This window comes from Cornus florida, unplaced genomic scaffold (assembly GCF_030987335.1).
Source record: "Cornus florida cultivar Cherokee Brave unplaced genomic scaffold, ASM3098733v1 CherokeeBrave_3.0.0_Hap2_Chr10, whole genome shotgun sequence".
NCBI classification, from domain to species: domain Eukaryota; kingdom Viridiplantae; phylum Streptophyta; class Magnoliopsida; order Cornales; family Cornaceae; genus Cornus; species Cornus florida.
In genome coordinates this window covers 84368072-84390539 of record NW_026775580.1, presented here as the reverse complement: position 1 = coordinate 84390539, position 22468 = coordinate 84368072, and the positions used below count along the sequence as shown (strand labels likewise).

At 34.8% G+C, this 22468-nt stretch overlaps 1 protein-coding gene across 11 annotated transcripts in view; it reads left to right on the top strand.

The window, feature by feature from the left end:
- The window catches only part of LOC132279506 (calcium-transporting ATPase 10, plasma membrane-type-like), a 60327-nt gene that overhangs the window by 35302 nt on the left and 2557 nt on the right, over nt 1–22468 (top strand). For all 11 annotated transcript variants that reach the window (XM_059781498.1, XM_059781496.1, XM_059781497.1 and 8 more), the window contains 22 exons: nt 647–716; nt 2212–2282; nt 2362–2445; nt 2531–2608; nt 2698–2769; nt 3670–3753; nt 4838–4920; nt 5062–5170; nt 5263–5318; nt 5770–5812; nt 5919–6002; nt 6561–6698; nt 8958–9023; nt 9120–9218; nt 11968–12078; nt 12481–12651; nt 13748–13807; nt 18160–18324; nt 18474–18590; nt 19140–19238; nt 19905–20042; nt 20161–20261. In XM_059781498.1, the coding sequence (XP_059637481.1) occupies nt 647–716; nt 2212–2282; nt 2362–2445; nt 2531–2608; nt 2698–2769; nt 3670–3753; nt 4838–4920; nt 5062–5170; nt 5263–5318; nt 5770–5812; nt 5919–6002; nt 6561–6698; nt 8958–9023; nt 9120–9218; nt 11968–12078; nt 12481–12651; nt 13748–13807; nt 18160–18324; nt 18474–18590; nt 19140–19238; nt 19905–20042; nt 20161–20261 (2099 nt within the window). The remainder of the gene's footprint in view (nt 1–646; nt 717–2211; nt 2283–2361; nt 2446–2530; nt 2609–2697; nt 2770–3669; nt 3754–4837; nt 4921–5061; nt 5171–5262; nt 5319–5769; nt 5813–5918; nt 6003–6560; nt 6699–8957; nt 9024–9119; nt 9219–11967; nt 12079–12480; nt 12652–13747; nt 13808–18159; nt 18325–18473; nt 18591–19139; nt 19239–19904; nt 20043–20160; nt 20262–22468) is intronic.

The following is a 22468-nucleotide window of genomic DNA, read 5'->3' as shown; positions in this document are numbered from 1 at the left end:
TCCATCATTGGGTCAATGTGTCAAGTCTGATTCTGATAACCCTGGTCTGTGGGCAGATTCTTTAGTAAATTCTGTTGTTAGGTCAAGAAGTATGAAATCTTCGTAGAAACACATGCAATGGAGAAAAGTTTGATTTGATAAGTAATTGGTGAAAATTAAAGCTCATCTTTGTAATCTTTGAAAAATGATGTAGTTCAAATTTAATTATTTTTCTTCTCACTGTTATTGAAGAATGTAAAAGTAGGTTTTTTATATTTTCATTCTAGAAATGGTAATTTTAGATGCCAGTTGTCACATTGTTGCAATTAACGGGCAAAAATAAAATGAAAAGAATAACTACCTGTCCCAGTTCTTCAACGTGTTCTTACTTGAAATATAAATGTGGGAGATTGTTTTATGTAATCTCTGAAGTAATTGGCCAACAATTTATAGTGTGCGTTGGCTAACATTTACTTAGGAGCTTCCTACCCTACCTTCTCTTTATAAGTTATTGTTTTATACGGTAAACTCTTGTTAACCAACCCCCCCACCCACTCCCCCCCCCTTTTAATCCACTGTATTGTGCAAGGTTTCTTTTTGTATAATTCAAACAATGATTCATTAATTAATATCGGTTCATGTCTCTGAATTAAGTTTTCCCTTGTAGGGTATTAAGGAAGGATGGTACGATGGGGGAAGCATCGCGATAGCAGTTATCATTGTTATAATTGTTACAGGTATTTGCCACTTTAATTTGAATAGTATCAATATTGTGTAGTTTTACATGTGTACGTTATCCAGACTCTTGTATGCATCAACCTTTATATTTTTCAATCTTCTGTATGTGAATAATTTATATGGGCTTGAATAATTTACTTCATAATTATATTGAATGTGAGGTTTATGCATTTATTGATGGTTTGATGTCTATGCAATGGTCCTTCATTGTTATGGTTCCTAACAAGTCTACCATACATTGTCCCTGTAATGCAATAATTAGTAATGGACATATATTAGTAGTCATTGAAAAAAGGTTCATCGTCATCATTCTTAACTGGTTGACAGGCATCATTATCAAGGGATTTCTGGTTGAAAAGGAATTATTATCATAGTTGAAAATTTGTTTCACTATTTAACTTTGTTAGATTCATAATACAATTACAGGAGTATTATCCTAAACCTACCCCAGCCCCTCCCCTGTCCCGCTTTGTTAATAGATGGTTTTGGGCTGGGATGGGGGGAGCTCTACTAAACGGGGATGGGGTTGGCACCCAAACTGCCCCGTTGCCTGGCCACACCCCGACAAAATTCCTACCCTAAAACATCTAATCAACCAAAACAAGTTTGAAAATCTAGCAACCTGTCCTTTGAAACCATAAATCTGAGCCAAATGTGACCCTTTTCAGTTCAAAATTTTTACTATCTTTTTTCATCTTTCTAGCCCCTGAACTACAAAATTTTAGTATTTTTTTGTACCGTGAATCTACAGAAGTAGATTTTCACTGGCATTGTGCTCTTCCAAGTCCTATTGCATGTGTTATTGTAACTTCCTTTGAAATACACCCTTCTCACTCCAATACTTCCCTTCAGCTACCAACCCCATACCTGTTCTTATCTTTTTGACTTTAATATTATGTTGACTGTATATTATGTGTATGTGTACCTATTTGCCTTCATAAATAATATGGTTCTCTAGACCTAATCATACCACTAGTAAAATTTTCACTCAGTTTGCTCTCACTCCATGCTCTGGTCACTTGGGTTAAATATTGAACTGTTAACCCATTTCTAGTGAGTCATTAGTTTCAAATTGATATAATTACCTATTATCTTTTCTATATGTATTTTTTTTACATCTTCTCTAGAATACTGAAATCGGCATTCTTCTGTTGTTATTATTATTAGTTTTTGTTTTTGGTAAAAATTAAATTTGTTACGGAATTATTGTCGTGTGATTATTGATTAGTACTTAAAGTTGAGGCCTGTTGTCTTTGGTGGTCATAAAGAAACTCCAAACAAGAATTGGCCTGCACAAAAAACCACCACCATTGCATATTTGATTCATTATCAGTTATCCTTGCTGAGGCCATTCGGAAAATGTTCTCTATGCTTGCATCTTGTATTGTATTGGCCATGATGCCATGTAGATATGCATACATATCTTGAAACATAAATATTGTTACATTGTACTGAATTCTTGACTTTTCATTTTTCATTTTTTCCATCCTGAAGCGACAAGTGATTATAAACAATCCCTTCAGTTCCAATCTCTAAACGAAGAGAAGCAGAATATACATTTGGAGGTACGATTTCTGCTGGTTGGCGATGTCATTGACCTACAATGTTTTTCTTTTCCTCACTCTTAAAGATATGCATACACAGGTCATTAGAGGTGGTAGAAGGGTTGAGGCTTCAATATTTGATCTTGTTGTTGGTGATGTCGTGCCTCTTAAAATTGGTGATCAGGTGAATGGAACAAATTCTTGTTTTTTCTGTGTTTGACCCTTGCATTTTCAAGCTTACTTACTTTTCCACTTCAATCCTACCCCAGGTCCCTGCTGATGGTGTTCTAATTTCTGCTCACTCTCTTGCATTTGATGAATCAAGCATGACTGGAGAGAGCAAGATTGTAAGCTTTATAACCTATTATATGGTGTGCTATGTTGTAATTTCAATTTTTGTTTTCTTAGTTCTCTAGCATGATCTCCTTTTCTGTAGGTTCACAAAGATATGAAAGCACCATTTCTAATGTCTGGCTGCAAAGTTGCAGATGGTTATGGATTTATGCTGGTAAAAATTCTTGTGAAGTTTTGTTTCATTTACTGCTGCTTGCTCCCTCTTGCTCCTACTTTTGTGAATTGTGATTATCATTGGCGTTTTTTGAAGTTAACATGTCTTTTAACTGTAAAGTAGTGTTGCAAATGCATTTGTGAGGGTTATGACTGCTGTAGAAATTGATTAATAAGCAAATATATAGTTGTGTGTCTAATTTGAACCTGAATCAAGACTGCATCATTATATTATTCAAAAGCAAAATTGTAGCAAATAATTATATAATGTGAAAAACCTGTACTGGGAACTTAGGATCCACTGGTATCTGCATAAGATATGTATTTGATACAAAAAACAGTCCTGTTTAGAGGTACATCATCATCATCATCCTTGCGTTTAACCCATACAAATGGGGTTGGCCACATTGATTCTTTTTTTCCACTCTTTTCTATCATAAGCAATATCTCCTACTAGATTTAATTTTTTAAAGTTATTTCTTATCACTTCATTCCATGTTGGTCTAGAGGTTATACATCACGACCAATAATATAAAGATTATTGAGTTCTCTAGCAAAGGACAGACTTAATTCCTGTAATAGCAAAAGATTGCTGAATAAAGGAAGTCTGAAGGATTCAGAATGACACCATTTGGTGTCTACTGTTTTGACTTTTCTGTTCTTTTTTTCCTCCCATCAGAACTCAAATTGTTACCTTCTTTGACATCTCTTCTGTATGTCATTTTGATAGCCTACCATGTTGTTTGTTGCCCAATTGGCTTGCAATCGACACAGTAAAAATTGCAATCGCAATGTTGAATAACTCCTATTTTATTAATAAATTATAGTTTCTATGTTTTGTGTGTGTAGCTTACTTTATTTGCTAAATTATGTTAACTTACAGGTTTTCAATTTTTTTTAGGTAACTAGTGTGGGAATAAATACAGAATGGGGGTTGCTAATGGCGAGTATTTCAGAAGATTCTGGTGAAGAAACACCATTGCAGGTTTGTCTTTTTAAATTATCGTCATCGTCATCCTTGCCTTTTATCCCCTATGAACGTGGTCAGCTCTTCCCCCCCCCCCCCCCCCCCAAACCCATATATCATATTCTATTTCTTCCATTAGATTAATTTTGTAAAATCATTTATTTTTACTTCATTCAATGTTAGTTTTGGTCTACCTCTTTGTTTCTTAATGTCTACAAGAACCAATCTTCCTTTTCTCACTCGCCATCTACTGGTTTGCGTTGAATATGTTCATAGTACCTAAATTAGTTTCTCCTATGTTCTCACTAATAGCCGCCACTCCTAATATCTCTCTTTCACGTTGATTATTAACCTATCTCTTCTAGTTACTCCTAACATCCATTAGGGGTGGCAATTCGTGTTCGCGGGTCGTAATCGTGTCGTGTCAACTTAAGGATATTATACTAAATAGCTCAACCCGAACACGACCCGTTTAATAATCGTGTTAGGAACTCTCAACACTAACACGACCTGTTTATTAAACGGGTTACAAGTGTAACCCGTTTAATGACCTATTTACAAAAAAAAAAAAATTATATTATTTAAATTATTAATAATACTCAATAAAATAATAAATACTAAAAAAAATATAAGTTTTAATCAACCAAATTACTAAATAGTTTATAGTTTACAAAAGATTAAATTATAAGACACAAGTTTGTATAGTAATTTTACGACATATATAGTTAAATGTGTATAAACGGGTTACACGGGTTGAACCCCTCAACCTAAACACGACACGATTAACTAAACGGGTTAATCGTGTCAACCTTTTTATGACCCGAACCCGTTTAAGGTCAACCCAAACTCATTTAACTCGTGTCGTGTTCGAGTCATGTTGGCGGGTTGTGTCAACTTTTGCCACCCCTAACATCCATCATGGTATCCGCATTTCAGCCACATGAATGCATTTTTCTTGTTTCTTTTTTAATTGCCCAACGCTCTGTTCTATATAAGTTAGCCTGACCATGCAACTTTTTTTTGTCACTACACTACACTACACTTTATGAAGCATCTTTGAGTAACTGACTAGAAAAGACTATTTTTGAATGACTTACTATAGGTACGTTTAAATGGTGTTGCAACATTTATTGGTATCGTTGGACTGGCAGTAGCTTTCCTTGTTTTGGTTGTCCTTTTTGTCAGGTAAATCGGATTTTACTTGATGAGTTCTTTGCCCCCCGCCCCTTTTGGAGAAAAAAATACCTTTCTTCTCTCCCTCCATCCCTTCCTCACTCTTATAAAGTGTTTGATATGTGAAGCTTATAAATTTTTGAGTATCTGCAGATACTTTACTGGGCATACTAAAAATCCAGATGGAAGTGTTCCATTTACACCTGGCCAGACTAAATTCGGTGATGCCATAGATGGTGCTATAAAGATTTTCACTGTTGCGGTATGTTCACTTTTAAAATGAAATTTTGTTATATTTGTGTGCGTTGGTTTTAATTTTAGTCGAGTTTATGACTAATGCCAGAAGAACTTTAGGTCACGATTGTGGTGGTTGCAGTGCCTGAAGGACTTCCCTTGGCAGTTACTTTAACGTAAGTCCCCTCCCCTCCCCCCCGCGGGCAGCTTTGTTAAGCTGACCATAATTCATACTTCAGCATTGTAAGACCCTGGGTTTCCTTACCCAAGTAGGCTTTATGTATTCTTTTTGGGGCTTTTTCTTTCTTTTTCAACTCATTTCTGCTTTCATGGCATTATCTTTTGTCTTTTATTCATCCATTGAAATGAATACATATTTCTGAAGATTTTTTTGCAGGTCTTTTTTGTTGATAACCACTTTCTATGTCATTTTAAAGATATTTTACTGGTGCCACATTAGTTTCTTCTGCACATGCCCAACTCATCTCAGCCTGCTCTTCCCAAGTTCTCAGTTTATGCTGCCTCTAACGATGCATTCTTTGTGTTTGTTTGTCCATGTGTATTTTTCATCTCTTCTCAATAATTTTCTTTTAACTTACATTATCTGCATCTATAATTGTGTTACAGACTTGCCTACTCAATGAGAAAAATGATGGCAGACAAGGCCTTGGTATGCATCACTTTATCTTTCTTTTTTTTTCTTTCCGATTCTTTCTGGTAATGACATTGATACAGATGTGCATTTATTTTATGGTTTTACAACTACTGGACTGCAGGTCAGGAGGCTTTCTGCTTGTGAAACCATGGGCTCTGCAACTACAATTTGTAGCGATAAAACTGGGACTTTGACTTTGAATCAGGTGATTATGTTAATTCTTGAGTACGTATTTTGCTTCGCTACTATTCCAAATTAGATTTTTTTGTGTCCACTTCATGGTTTCAATTTTTTGTCAATGAGCGCTCTTTTTATTTATTTTTTGAGTTCACTTAGAGAAGGATCTTTGCAATGTGTAACTGTCTTCTTCGTTAAGTGCTTTAGTGCTTTGGCTTGAAGAAATTGGGATGTCCCAAGAAGATGATATTCGACATCATATCTTTCTAGGTCTTATTGGTTAATTGGAGGTTGATGTCAATTGAATGTTTAGACATTCTTTGTTTATTTATTTATTATTATTATTATTATTATTATTTTGATTGGTATTTTTTTTTTTTTGTTAGTTGATGTTTAGTTGGTTTGTGTTACTTGAAACTCACCATCAATGGAAGTGGGTGTTTTAGAGGATCGAGAAGGGTTTCTTTTTTTCTTTTTTCTTTTTCTTTGTTTGCGTTTTATTTTTTAGGATGGAAGAGGGGAAGTGGCAAGAAGATTAAGAGAAATGTCTTTTTTTCTAATTGTCAAATTTTTTCTTCTGTTACAGATGACTGTGGTGGAGGCCTATGTTGGTGGGAGTAAAATTGACTCTCCGAACGATAGGTCGCGGTTGCCCCCTACCGTTAAATCGCTGCTTATTGAAGGTGTAGCACAGAATACAACTGGGAGTGTATTTATGACTGAGGTGGGTGAAAGAGTTAAAGTGTTGATTTTGTTTGATTGGAGTTTATTGTCATTTAGCTTGAACTTTCTGCATTGATAATTAGAGATTTTAAGTTGAAAATTATAATATGAGTGCATCATTCTCACATTAACAAATTTCCCTATACATGGGTTGTGACCAATAATTTGATATTTGTATTATTGGCATATCTTAGTGCAGGTTGAAATGATAGCTGTTCCTTGGATAGGTTTTTTTGTTTTTTATTATTGCAGCGATTCGTCTATGTTCATATGAAATTGATGCGGCTTATACAAAAAGCACTTGAAGAATCCCATTCAACATTTGCACTGTTAAAGTATTTGGAAAGTGTGTATATATATATATATATTCTACCAAGGATAAAGATTTTTACATTTCTTGGAATTATTGATATGCTTTTACCAAAAAAAAAAATTTGAAAATGAACTGAATTCTTGATTTGGACTAGGATAGGATAAATGATGAAGTTAAAAATGACTCTAAATTATAGGCAGTGGAGGACAACATTTTAAGATTCTAATGGATTTTTATCGTTTTAAAATTTTCCGCAATATTGTAGAAGTTAATATGAGAACCGAGTAAGAACAATTGATTTTGGATTTTTTAGACTTATTTGGAACTTGAGTTACTTGAGGAAAATAGACTTCGTTGCTCAAAAAATTTGTGTTGCTGTAGCATACTTGGGAGAATTTGGTGGGAAACACTGTTATACAATTTTATTGAATGAGCACATCACTGCTTATAGTTTGATATATGTTTTTAATGTAGGTCAGTCTTTTGGGATTATGCAAAAAATATAACTTACACTAAGCAGGTCATGGAAGTAAATTGGTCGCACCCCGATGTACACTTAAGAAAGGCATATAATGTACTCTGTTGACATAGCCTTGGCTTATGAGTTGTATGCGGATGAGATTACTTGTTCAATGTAAAAAGTCTCCTAATTATCCTTCTTATATGTGTAGGTTTTCTACCTATTTGTTCCTCATTATTGGTATAAAGGGATTATCCCCCATTTTGGTGGGAGAGAGGAAAAATAAGTGGAAGGGAGTGGAGGAGGGATAGAAGAGGCATCACTAGGGATATGAGAATGTTTATCCTTGTTTTGTTTGGTTTAGTGGAAGGGAAGGAAAGAGATAATTAGTTTGGTTTAGTGGAAGGGAAGGAAAGAGATAATTATTTTACATGGGTAAAGTGTGAAAAAAAAACCTCTTATATACCCTGGTGTTCAAAAAAAAAAAAAAAACTCTACATTTTTCGAATTGAGCTAATAAGGACATTTTGTCAATTTGAAGACTGAAATACCTAATATGCCCTTGAGACAAAATAAAAATAAAAAATACTGATTTCGTAAAACACTGATTATTAATGGTATTTTGGGGTTTTAATAAAAAAAATACTGGTCAAAATTGACGGCCAAGGGGCATTTTGCAAATATTTTATGTGATGTGGCCTAAATTTGGTTCTAGGTCATGGACCGGTACTCTCTTGTAGCAGTTTGGGGTGGTGGGATATTTAGAGACTCAAAATTGCAGAAAAGATGCTGAAAGCTAGAGCTAGGGTTTGGGGGCTGAAACTTGTAATGTCCTGATTTTCGCATAGTGAAAGCTTTTGTGGGAACTTCACTGTGGACATAGGCACAACTTGTGTCGAACCAAGCTAAATCTTTGTGTTCATTGTGTGTGGCGTGCTTGTCTTTGTCGTGTGATTGTTTTTTGGTTGTTTGTCATTACATTTTAAATGTTAGGGATTTATATGCAGTTATGCATACTAAATAGCAGGGACGTTTTTTTCACAGTTTTTACGTAGCCGGGTTTTTTTTTGCACTTTACGCATTTAAAAAATACTCTCTCAAATATATAAATTAGTGCATGCAAGTGAAATGTCGTTTAGCTGATGTTGATGTTGCATGCATTTTTGCTCCCTGTACTTGGTTAATTAGTTACAAGGTCTTGCATGTTTCAAGGGACTAAATATTAGATGTAAATTTTTCTGGTCCTTATTAGTCATTCCTACGTAATTAATTGTTTCTTAGCTATTCCGCTGGCTTTTATAACTGAGGCCCAATCCAGCAATTAGAGCAAGTAATTGCGGTCCATTTTTACTGTGATCTTGGAACTGTTGTGTGCCTGTTTGGTATTGTCCCGTTTTATGGTATATGATATTTGTTAAGTCTTTTCTTATCATTAAAATTTTTGAAGCATTTGATTCTATCATGTTGCTCTTGTTGATGTTTGACAGGGCGGTGGAGATGTGGAGATTTCTGGATCACCAACAGAAAAGGCCATTCTCCAGTGGGGGGTCAATGTACGTTTTGCTAATTTTTTTACTTTATTGCACTTTTCTTTTTCTTTTTTTAATATAAAAAAGTGATTTAATTCCATGTCTTAATTTTTTTTGTAGCTTGGAATGATTTTTGATGCTGTCAGATCAGAGTCTTCAATTGTCCATGTTTTCCCCTTCAACTCAGAGAAAAAACGAGGGGGTGTTGCCCTTAAACTGGTAAATGAATTGCTTTCTTTAGGTCAAAAAATCATATTGCTTCAACATTACACTTGTATTTTTCTTTTATTGTCACATTGGAGATTGATTTTATTGGTTGTATGCTTATGGTTTCATTATTTCAAACCATAGTTGTTAAAGGCTCAAGGCGCACTAAGGCGCAAAGGTGCCTTGGAGCCTAAGGCGCAAGGCGCAAGGCGAGGCGCGCGCCCGACTGAAGCGATGCGCAAGTTGAGAAAAAAAAATAAAAAATAACATCCAATAAAGATGCAAAATCATGTAAACCAAATACATAAGTTTAATAATCAACATGCTAACATAAAGATGCAAAAGCAAACTAAACCAAATATTGGCGTTCAATAGTCAACATAGTAACATAGTAATTACTAACATAAAGATGCAAAAATCAACTAATTAAATAAAAAGTAAAACAAACATAGAAATGTTCACTTCATCAGTTCATCCTAACTCCTAAGAAGACCACCAAATGATCTAAATATCATCGGATCATCCTCATCATCAATAAACATAGCACCATCTTGATCATCACTTAAAAAGTGCAACAGGCATTTTCACAGCAAAGAAAAAAGAAAAAAAAAAAGGCATTCACAGGCCACAGTCCAAAGGAAACAATAGCAGGCATGCATTTTCATAGCTAAAATAGCAACATTAGGAAACAATAACAGGCGTTACAGGCATGCATTTTCATAGCTAAAAAGCCTAAAATAGCAGCGTTTCACAGGCCACACTCCAGATGAAAAACTAACAGGCATGTTGATAATTGATAGCTAAAATAAATAAATAATTAAAAAAGAGAAAAGCAAGAGCAGAAGGAAAAAAGAAAAACAGAGAAGAAGAAGGAACAAAAAAAAACAGAGAAGAAAGAAGGGGGGAAAAAAACAGAGAAGAAAGAAGGGGAAAAAAAAAAACAGAGAAGAAAGACAAAATAAAAAAAAATAGAAAAGAAGAAGAAGAAGACGCTGGTTGCCAGAGAAGAAGACAGACAGAGAGAAAAGCAAGAATAGAAGGGAAAAAAGAAAAACAGAGAAGAAAAAAGGAGGAAAAAAAATAGAGAAGAAGAAGAAGAAGAAGGAAAAAAGAAATCAGGGAAGAAAGAAGGAAAAAAAAAAAAAACAGAGAAGAAGAAGAAGAGAATAAATGGTTACCTGGTTGCCGGAGAGAGAGCTCGCCGGAGAAAGAGCTTGCCGGAGAAAGAGCTTGCCGGAGAGTGAGAGAGCTTGACAAAGAGACCCATAGCTCCCGTAGAACAATTGAGCCTAATTTGGGTTCCTTTACTTTTTTATTTGGACTGGTCTTTTAACTTTTTTGGTGGTAGTGGTAGGGACCACCCACCATTTAAAGTTACTTTATCACATCAGAATTTATTATACAAGAAGAAGAATGTAAAGTCTGAAATTCTGAATACAACAAATGTTTAAAAGGCAAAAATTAAAGGAAGAAGACAAAGGCTCACCTCACCATACTCAAGGCGCAGAAGCTGCGCCTTGATGCGCCTGGCGCCCGAGGCGCACGCCTGGTGCGCCTTTAACAACTATGTTTCAAACACTGGGAGGTGACTAGGAGAAGAAATAGAAAAATAGTTCAAGAGGGAATTGGTTTTTTGAGTGAATTTTTAAGATAATTAACGAGTGAAAAGAAAGTCATGAATTGAATAGAGCTGGTTTTTTCTCATGATTAGTGAGGTTATTTGTCAGATGATTGCTTGGAGCATATCTAGATTTTTTTTTTTTTGGTCAACACTGAAAAATATTGAACATTTGAAGATTGGTTGGTTGAGAAGATATTGGGCAAACAGTAAAAGAAGTAAACAATGAAAAAAATACTTGGTGCATTTCTCAACGACATGTTTCTGGTTGCACAAGTTTCTACCCCTTCTGAAATTCCAGAAACTGAAATTTGTGTGAGATAACATCATCCACTAGACCACTTGCATTAGATAAGTGACAAGTCCGGGAGAAATTCGAATCTGAAATGTTTGTTTCTTAAGCCATTGCCTTGACCATCTCACCTGCCTTTGTAGGTTAGATAATTGGGCATCTGCTGATATGGAATTTTTTTTTTTTTTTTCAAATATATGGCCAACACTGAAATAGTAAACATAAGATTGGTTGGATGAAAAGATATTGGGCAACACTAAAATAACTAAACTCTTGTTGCATTTATGTGTGCATTAGGATTAGATGACACGTCTTCCAGCTCATCTACCTGGGAGAAATTTGAACCTGAGATGTTTGTTTCTTAAGCCATTGTCTTGACCAACTCATCTACCTTTGTATTATAGTTAATTAAGTATCTGCCGAGTGTTGACACTCCTACCTTAGGTCTGTTAGAAAAGTGACGGAGTAGTTGTATTTTTGCATTTAATTTTAGGAAATCAATAAACTGTAGATAATCATGTTGAATGTGAAAATAAGATTATTGACAAGTGTTATAAATTGTCATTATGTTGAAACTCCTAATGTTGAGTTTTGATAGAGATTGTAGTTGTATTAGAAAAGTAACCTGGCTGAATACCAGATGTTTTATTGCAATGATTCTATGGTATTATGCATTGTGATAAAAAAAACAATGGTATTAAATGCTGTAAAATATATCTGTGGTCCAGTTAGAAATAATAATGATGTTACATGGAAGTTGTGGAATTCTAAAGATATTCATACCAGTCATACTCTGCCCTTGCAACAATACAATTATGGTGTTACTCATACTATTTCTGTATTGTTTACAGCCTGAATCTGAAGTTCATATTCATTGGAAAGGTGCTGCGGAAATAGTTTTGGCTTCGTGTACAAGATACATTGATTTAAATGATAGCGTTGTTCCAATGGATGATGATAAGGTTGGAAAAAAGCACTCTTTTCAAGATTTTAAATTGTGTTTAGCAGTAATGGTTAAAAATTTGAGGCTTTCTTGGACTTGAAATGAATTTTAGATTCCATTTGTTTATGTTATCAATGAGTTATTAATTTTTTATGTCTTTTTGGCCTCTTATTTTGGTTGAAGCTATTTCTGTTTTGCTTCTCAAAAAAATAATTTTTTATTCACTTACCTAAAAGAAGAAAGGTGATTGTTCTGTTAGTTGAAGGTTTTTTATCAGTTAATAAAACTTGAAAAAAAAAAAATCCTAAAATAGAATGGTTCTTGAATCTTGATTTAACATTATGTCTTGCGTACATATTGTCCTTTAATTAATGTATGATATATAGCTGATCCTGGTTTTGAAATTTGTGTTTTTCTGTAGATGATTTTATTTAAAAATGCTATTGAAGATATGGCGGCTCGAAGTTTGCGTTGTGTTGCTATTGCTTATAGATCATACGACGTGGAAAAAGTTCCAACTGATGATGAAGGCCTGACTAATTGGAAAATACCTGACGATGACCTTGTGTTGTTAGCTATTGTTGGTTTGAAGGTATTATTCTTCCTTTGATCGATATGCTTGCAAAGTGCAAAATTCAAAATTTGTAACTGGATTGCAATTTGTTATTATTTCAAAATGGGCCGATGATCTTGATTTTTTACCTTTTCTTTGAAAAAATTATCTTCATATGTATGTGTGTATATATGTATATATATTGTTTATCAAGTGATTTTCATATTTGAGTTACTAGGAGCTTTTCTTTTGCACTTCGATTTGTTGTGAATTGTTCTAATGCACTCCTCCTTTTTCTTTTTCTTTTTCTTTTTCTTTTTTTTTTTTTTGTAATTTTTATTTATTTATTTATCAGTTTTTGGTCAATATTTATCTTTTTTTTTTCAATATACGGGTATAATTATGAGTCACAATCATGCAATTCATGTAAGAAAGAATGCTATAAAAGCTTTTGACAACAATATGGTCTTTCTCTGTAATATAATAACTACTTTTTCCAAGAAATACCTCTACTATTTGCCTTCACTGACGAAGATGTTTGTTGTGCTTTTAAGGTTCAAAAGTCTGATGTGTTACTTGGAATACATTTGTGGTTTTGGTCATGATTCCAATTTTTTTTGTTTGGACACACTTTTGTTTGGATCTGTTTTCTACTTGGAATATATCATGATGACATAGAAATTGTACAGTTTGTTTGGGTAAATTTGTAAAACATTATTGATAAAAGAAACAGATTTATTCATTTCATTACTCCATTTCTTTCAAATCAATTCAAATCTCAGTTTTTATACAAGAGTAGACCTCATATTTTAGTTGATGCGTAAATGTAATAATTTATTTAACATCTTTTGTAAGCTTTATTTTGTTTCAATTTGCTACTCTATGGATATTTGCACTTGCTTAACTGCACTTGACAGCATATTTAATAAAGCCAACACAAGTCCTAATCCAATGTTCTTTTAGTTTGTGTCGTGTGAGTTATAGTGTTCTCTTCTCTTCAGTGTGCCATTTGAACATTATACTTTTTATTTCTGTAATATTATTGTTTGAATAAACACTTAATACTCTCACGTTACGTATTACCCAATAAAAGAAAAAGAGTCATTTTCACATAAATGTATATATTTTAACACAGGATCCTTGTCGGCCTGGTGTGAGAGAGGCAGTTAAATTATGCACCGATGCTGGTGTTAAGGTATGTTTTGTACTTTTGATTTATGATACTGAGCACATATAGAATTTGTGAAGGTGAATGGTTTATGTGCTTTATATACTTTATGATTATGTTCTTCATCATGGATCAGTAACATGGTTGCTTGTTGGATGCCATTCTGTGCCCACCAGCATGACTACGGCTTTATCTTTTCTTTCTCATGTCGGTGTATTAAAAAATTGTCTTCTCAAAAAATTTGCCACTGACAGTTGATTATGTAAACCACTACCCTTGTACCCTCGCTCCCCTTGATCTGGGGATTGTTGTACCTAAGGATCTATGCTGGTTTAGATCCTCGAAAAGTATTTATGAAGGTTTAGATCTTCAAAGTGCAGGGGATCTCTTCCTCTATCGACCTGTGGGGTCCTCACCCATTGCTTTGCATAAGGTCTCGTATGGATTGAGGGAATAATAGAGAGAAAAAGGAGAAGTTTGTATCCATTTTACAAATGAGAAGAGAGAGGAGAGGGTTTGGGTTTGGGAGGATGATGGATACCCTAACCCTTTGAATAGTGATTTTGCTGTCCTTCCCATGGGAGTAAAGAATAGGAGAGTTGGTGTTTACCCATTTTGCCCCTATTTTTTAAAGCAAGTGAATTTCTGTTTTTCCCTTGCTACTCACAGAATAAAACAATCATTTCCTTTCTTTCTCTTCACTATCTTTTTCAAACATGATGAAGGGCTACCTCTATCCTATCATAAAAAGTCTTGTGGTAATGGTGATTTTAACCTTTATAGCCGGATGCAATGGGAAGGATATGATTAGCATGTGATGGCAAAAGAGGCAGTAATGCTTTAACAAGATTGTCCACATGTTAGGAATTTAGAAACAAATCATAGCGTAATACTGTATATTCTCTTTTGGACTGAAGGCAAGTATATCAACTATTTTTGGAGAACTCTTTACTTCTAAGACTGTTTGGGTACATTGACAATTCCATGGTTCTTTCTTCACTAGGACATGTCGTCCGTAGAGGGTTTTTCTACATGCCACCTGCTTTTTTGTTGGTACGGAATTTAGATGATCCTCAATTTGTCACAAAAAACTGAGTGTCTGGGGGAATAAAATCTGTGAACAATTATGCGATGGGGGGGCAAACTTATATAGTGGGGTTTATCTGTAATTCAGTGGGGACAATTTCAAAATTTTTTGGGTAATAATACAGAAACAAAAAAATTCAGTGGGGGCGGACACCCCTCACTGAGCCCTCAATAGATCCGTGCCTGCTTCTTACTCTTGGACGTTGTATCTTACTGGCTCAAGCTCGTGTTGCTTGTCGGCTGCGAAAGGTGACATCCGGATTATCGACTTTGGGATGAGCAACTGGCTCAACATTTTCTAATTTTGTGTCTGAAAATTTAATTCGTCTTTTCTGTATTGCTAAGGTGATTCTATCACAGAATGATACCCATCAGACCCTTTTATCTCCAGACTTTTCAGATGACTTCTTGCATCTTAAAACATTACTCATTATAATTCTACACCCTATCATTATCTTTAGAGAGAATGGACAGGCAGAAGCCACTTACATAATAACTTTGCTAAAAGTATCTGTAGGACCTTAGAGTTCCCTTGATCTTATACAGAACAGCTTCTCTTGTTCCTTGGGCCAACTGGTTTTGGAAGAGAACTTACTCAGGCACTCCATTCTCCTTGATTTTGCAGCTGAGGCTCTTCAACCTGTTTATTCAAATTGATGAAGATATTACCTTCCTTTTGTCAATCATTTGCTTCTGTTTCATTACTCAAAATTTATTATATATGGGAAGACTACAAATTTTTATATAAATAAGCAAAATTAGCAAAATAATTACAAGCCATCCTCAAGGCACTAGCTTGGTGATACGTCACACCATTATTTTTCCATTCCATTGTTTGGATGTTAACTCCAAGGCTATGTACTGCAAATCAAATCTTGGCTAGTTTCTTTTTGACCCAATTAGCCTGAACATAAGATCTATCAAAAAAAATCAGCCTGAACATAAGGCCTTGCGAGGTTCATCTATTTTCTCCCTTAACCAATTTCTCATTGACCCAGTCAACTGCAAACCAGTTATTCCTTAAACCGCTTTGCATGGAGGGGCAGGGGTTTCTGATGGCATTGCCATTCGAAGACAACTTTGGAGCAATGGAATCACAGAAGTATCTCTTTAAATTATGCCAAAGTGATGTTTGGAGTAACGTATGTAATCTCATATAACAGTTTTTGAAGGGGGTCAATTGTTCACTTTTTCCGGTTCGGTTATTATTAAAATTTTCACTTTTCATTTATTGATTAACCTATCAATCAATCAAGTAAAAATGTACAATCACAAAGCAGTAAAGAGATGAGACATTTTGAATGGAAAACAAAACAAGGAAAATTAGACGATCTCGTTCAGATGCTGAACAACACATTGAATGAATGAATACAATCTTATCTATTGGCTACAGACTTTTACCACGTTAGGGTTTATGGCCTTTGTGATAGGGTGTTTGTCAAGGTGTTTCCTTTGCAGTTTACAGCTTGATGCCCTAAATGGAGAGTCACATTCGCCACATTGCGGTTGGCATGCTCGTTGTGTTAGCATTTCAATTTGGCAATGTTCTTCTGGCTGGTGCAGCTCTAGTTGTCCTCCGTACTAACATTTTCCTTTAAATTTAGGTCAAATTTTACAGTTCTACTTAGGGCTGCAAACGAGCCAAGCCGAGCCAAGTAGTGGCCTGTTTGTGCTCTGCTCAGCCTCCAGTAGAAGTACTCGAGCTCCAACCTCAGCGCTCGAACTCGGTTGAGTTGGTTCACGTTACAAACAATGCTATATATTATGCAATTTGCCGATATGTATACAATATGTGTGTATATGTCGTTCCTAATTGTTTCAATGGGTTGGGGGCAGTTTTGATCTTCAGTACCAATCTCCAATCTCCAAAAGTTTGTGCCATCCAAAGGCACTCACAATTCTACCAGTGATGCCATATGATACGGATGGAAAGTGGTGAGTGCAGATTAGGAATAAGATGAGAGAGAAAGAGAGAGTGAGCGACTCTTGCCTTCAATTCGTTGCACTGTTGATGGAGTGAATTTGATTTTGCTGTTCTGTGACTTGCGGAAGAGAAGATTTGTGCGGCTAGGGTGGGTTTGTATGGTGGCACTGGTGCGGCTAGGGTTTGTTTTAAGGAGTGAATATGAGGATTTTAGGTTGGATGATGGGCTGTGACTTGCTGAAGAGAAGCTTCGTGTGTCTGGTGGGGACTGGTGTGGCTAGAGTTTGTTTGTGTTGTAAGGAGTGAATATGAGGATTTTAGTTTAGATGGAATATATATAAGAATCATAAGATGGGCTGAGATGGTTATGGGCTTGACTTATTGTGTTTTTTAAAATAGTGAAACTAATTGGGTTGGGCTGGGCTTTAATAGACAAAATATTAACCATATTATGGGCTAAATCCTACAGATATATATATCATATTTTTACATAGTTCACGGATAAAATAACTGAGCATAGGCACGTTTGAGATTGGTTCGTTTAATAAATGAACCTAATAATTTTGTTTGGGCTCGGTTTGTTTAATAAATAGACGAACACGAACCGATCCCATATCGAGCCGAGTTCAAGTAGTTCGTGAAAGGCTCGGCTCGTTTGCAGCCCTAGTTCTACTCGATCTTACTGTGTGTGGTTTTCTCTCCCCAATTAGAGATCTTGTTTCTACAATCAGTTTTATTCTCAAGGGAAAGAAACAAAATTTAACCAAATTTTGAAATGTTTTTTTTTTTTTTTAACATCAACGAAAGGGAGGACATGAGTGACCACAAACTTCTCCCAGTTCTGTACATCATCTCTCTATTCCCCTAAAGTCAGTTTGGTTTTCACCCTAATACAGTTTCTAGGTTTTCATCTTCCTAGGCACTGAACATCCATCTACGCAACAGAACCCCGTTACCCAGAGTTAACATTTTTTTTTTATCAGTCTTCAACATTGAATTTAATATTCTTGTTGCTCTAAAACCAAGTTAAAATTACCTTTTCTCAGAAAAGTTACTGACAGCAACATGCAATTAAGCTTTTCATAAGAAGTCTTCTATCTCATTGAAGTTTTGATGCTTTTTTGATTAACTGAACTTGTTCTTCTCAAGCATTTGAGGAGATACTTTCTTGGGCACCATATGTTGATTTTCATTGCTTATATTTGACAAGAAGAAGTTCTTATTTGTTTATTGGCTTAGGAGGTTTCTTCAATTTTTCAGCTTGCTCATATTAAATAAGTTAATGGATTTGGTAATATATGCATGTGTATTAATAGTTTTGTATATTGTAGTATCTGATACAATTGGTTGGAAAAAATTCGATGTACAGGTACGGATGGTCACTGGTGACAATCTTCAGACAGCTAGAGCAATTGCTCTAGAATGCGGGATACTGGGGTCAGATGCAGATGCTACTGAGCCAAATCTCATTGAAGGGAAGGCATTTCGTGCCTTGTCAGAAGTGCAAAGACTAGATACTGCTGAGAAGATATCGGTATTATCTCAATTTGTACTGCGATATATGTAAACTATTATATGTGTTCATAGACTTGAAGTTGAAGTGTAATGTGTCGAGAAAGCCAATATTAATAATAACAATAATTATAATGAATAAATAAATAATAATTTCCATTTGATGCATAGGTAATGGGAAGGTCTTCTCCTAACGACAAGCTCTTGCTTGTGCAAGCATTGAGGAAAAGGGGACATGTTGTTGCTGTAACTGGTGATGGCACTAATGATGCCCCTGCACTACATGAGGTATGGTAGGATCACGATGGACTTGTTGGATGGATGGTAGAAGTCTGTAAATCTGATCTTTGCAATTAGATGAGTTATATATTTTTTTAAATGTAAGTTCCATTGTTTATGTGTTCCATTTACATGTTCACCTCTTGGAAACAATATTACTCAGTCAATTTGAAACAGTAAACTTATTTGTTCAACAACTACAGCTTAGGGAATTCTTTTTCTTGATTGTTAGCCGTAAGAATTGTTGCATTTGTACCCTATTTTCCTCCCCTCATTTTGGATTCATACAAAAAAGTTTCCACTTTTCACCCAAGTTTTGTTTAATAAATTTCCTATGGAACATTGTTTGCTTCGAAAAAAAAATCTATGGAACACAAATGGTGAGACTTTATAGGTTTTACAGATGTGCAACACCTTGTCAGGTTGATGGACTTCAACTGTCAGCTTGTTCTGGCATTTTTTTTCTTTGCTTATTAGTTTCATCTGTCTTTCAAAAAGGTATTAACTTTATTTCTGATATATTCACATAAATTGGTTTGCAATTTCTTTGGAATTTAGGCTGATATTGGTCTATCAATGGGTATCCAAGGAACGGAAGTAGCCAAAGAGAGCTCAGACATCATTATATTGGATGACAATTTTGCTTCCGTTGTAAAGGTTAGTATGATGTAATTAGGTTGGTAGGATCACTTTGATGAATCTTGTTTCTGTGAGAAGCATTTGGTGTGCCTCTTTTCTTTTCTTGAAAGGGGAATAAAGCCAAGTTTTGTCTCTTGAACGAGAGTTCCCAATAATAGCATCAACGAGGTAGTGATTTCTACCCAGTTGGACATAAACTGGGTAATGACTTTTTTCTTTTGCTTTTCTCTAGCACAATTGCATACTGTACCACTCAAGGATCAATACTAGGACCTACTGAAACTTAATATCTATGCAAGTTGTCTCTAGGCATTTTGGACGGTCAGTATAGGAAATATCTTTTAAAGAATTATAGTATTTTATATATTGTATAGCGTTTGGTCATTTAGAGATGTGATTCTTATGGATGGTTGGTGGTTGAGGTCTTTGAAATTATCCTTCAACATCTCAGAGTAGTTTATTGCTTAGCCATCCTGATTTGGATCCACAATTCCATACTGATCTTCTGACATGCACTTGAGTGGGATTAAGACCCAGGAAATTGCTTGTCTAGGCCAATTTTATTATTATTATTTTTTATCCATATGTTGTATTCAAGTGTCTCTATTCGAATAAGTTGGAAGCTCAAAATTAAAGAATAAGAATTTAGGAACGTAAATAAGTGATTCTGTCTGTCAAATGCAGGTTGTTCGATGGGGCCGATCTGTTTATGCGAATATTCAAAAATTCATTCAGTTTCAGCTCACAGTTAATGTTGCTGCTCTAATAATTAATGTCGTGGCTGCAATTTCCTCTGGTGATGTCCCATTAAACGCAGTGCAGGTATCCTCTCTCTCTCTCTCTCTCTCTCCCTCTCCTCTCCTTGTGTGCCTTTCTGTCTCTCTGTGTATGTATATGTGGGTCACTGTCTTATATTGTCCTCTTCTTTTTGTCTGTACAGCTTCTTTGGGTTAACCTTATTATGGATACTCTTGGAGCGCTAGCGCTGGCTACTGAACCACCAACGGATCACCTGATGCACAGGCCTCCAGTGGGTCGAAGGTTAGACCTCTTTAGATTTTGGAAATTGCAGGAATAGACGTTTTTATCTAATCTTGATTCAGTCTTATCCAACGTAGAGCTGGCTAAGAATTGGTATGGGTTTAAGTCCATGTCTAGAACTAATGTATATTTCACAGGACACAGCATATTTCAAAATATCAGGCTTAAAGAAAATGGAAAAGTTGTCTGATTTATTTTTGCAAATTGGATGGATATGATCCTAGCTATGGTCCAGTTCTGCTTTGATTTGGTCCGGTTCCGGTTCCGGTTCCAAAAACAGAGAACCAACTCACGGTTTGGTTCTGGTTTGACTCATTTGAGGTCCATCAGAACTGAATCAGACCATTAACTAAATTTATATATATTATAATGGTGTCACTTTTTTGTTAAATTATAATTTGTTCACATCTATAATGTTTTTCCTTTGTTTTATAATACATGCACCCAACGGAGCTTTTGTCACTACGTTGCATAGTTTGAGTCTCAATCTCTTGCTTTCTTTCTGGAATTAAAAATAAAAAAATCTCATGCCTGTTGAAAAAGTATATGAAAAAAAGTGAAATAGGAGATAAAACTATAAAATCCAGCAGGTAGGCAATCACATGTTATGATGATGGCATATGTTTCCATTACTAATTCAGACTCGTGGATAGAACCAGACCGAACCATTCTTTTATGGTTCGGTTCCACAGTTCCAACAGTCCGTTTCCAGGTTCAATTTTTTTAGCAACTGTTGGGATCAGTTTGTTTCTGATTAAGCCCAAAACCGGACCGAAACCGTTATTTAGTTTACTGTTGACTTTTTTTTAATTAATAAATGTGGGACAAACCATTTCTATCAACTAATAGAGTTAGTAAAATTTTTTGATACTTTTGATAACTTGCTTTTGGAGCAGAACTCACTGCAAAGAAGAAAGGTCTGATGCTCATATTTTTTAAAAAGTTTTTAGCCTTTTTGGCAAAAATATTAAAAGATGTTTTATCAGGTTGTTTAGTACTATTGCTCTTCTTGCATTCCTTTTTTTTTTTTTAGGCCATTTCCCAATGCCTTTTATTTACTGTTGACTTTTGTAATTAATAAATGTGGGATAAACCATTTCTATCACCTAATTGAATTATTAGTTAATTTTTCTGAGACTTCTGATAACATACTTTTGGAACAGAACTCACTACGCAAAAAAGGAAGGCCAGATGTTCATCTTTGTAACAATGTTCATTTTTTGTCAAAAATAGTGTCTGAACATACAATGGCTCATGAAGTAATTGTTAGTTCTTATGTTTAGTTATAATAGGGAGATTGGTCAATGTATTTAATTGATGAAGGCATGTTATATGTGATAGTTGTGATTGATCTGAGTTTTTCTTTATTACTTTTTTTTTTTATGCATTTCTTTATATATTTAAAAACTTACTTATTATGATAGATTTCTTTTCTACGCATTATCTATAATATTATATTAAGCAGTTCTTTACCACATAAATACTGAGAAATACCCTTTTTTTTTTTCTTTTCTTTTTCTTTTTTTTTTCATTTTTGTTCCTTGGTTAGGGCCAAAATAGTAGGGCAATTTCAGGAAAAAAGTATCTGGACATTTCTCGTTTCCAAAATTTATTTCTCTGGTCTCCCTCTGTGTTTGTGTATGTGTGTGCCTTTCTTTGTGACCAATTTTTATTTTGAAATCTGCCATGTTATATTTTTAGGACCTTATCACAGGCTTTCTTCAAATCTATAAATTCCATATAAATATCTGTCTTCTCTTCATATCTTCTCCTATGTATTAATTTAATAGTTCTATAATTTCCACGATATTGAGTATCCTATTTATGTTTTTTATATATTTGTACTGGATCTTTTTTACACACTCATTAGACTTTTCTTTATTTGTTATTATGATCTTATTAAACAATTTTGTTGTCCAACACATGATCATCCTATAAAAAGGATGGTTATAAAGCTCTTCTTATTCTCTTTTGCAGTACGTTGTTTACCTAGCAAATCCTGACTTTATGAAAAAATAAATTGTTTCCTTTAATCCTCCTAAAGCTATCAAATTCTTCTAATCGTAAATTTCTCATACAATTTTCATTTAACAACTTCTTAAAGTAATTTTTTCACCTCTCTATTTTCATAATTTTTCATGAAGATCCTTAGATAATTCCCATGATGCGCTTAATATGATAAACTCAAGATGCCTCTTTACTTGGCA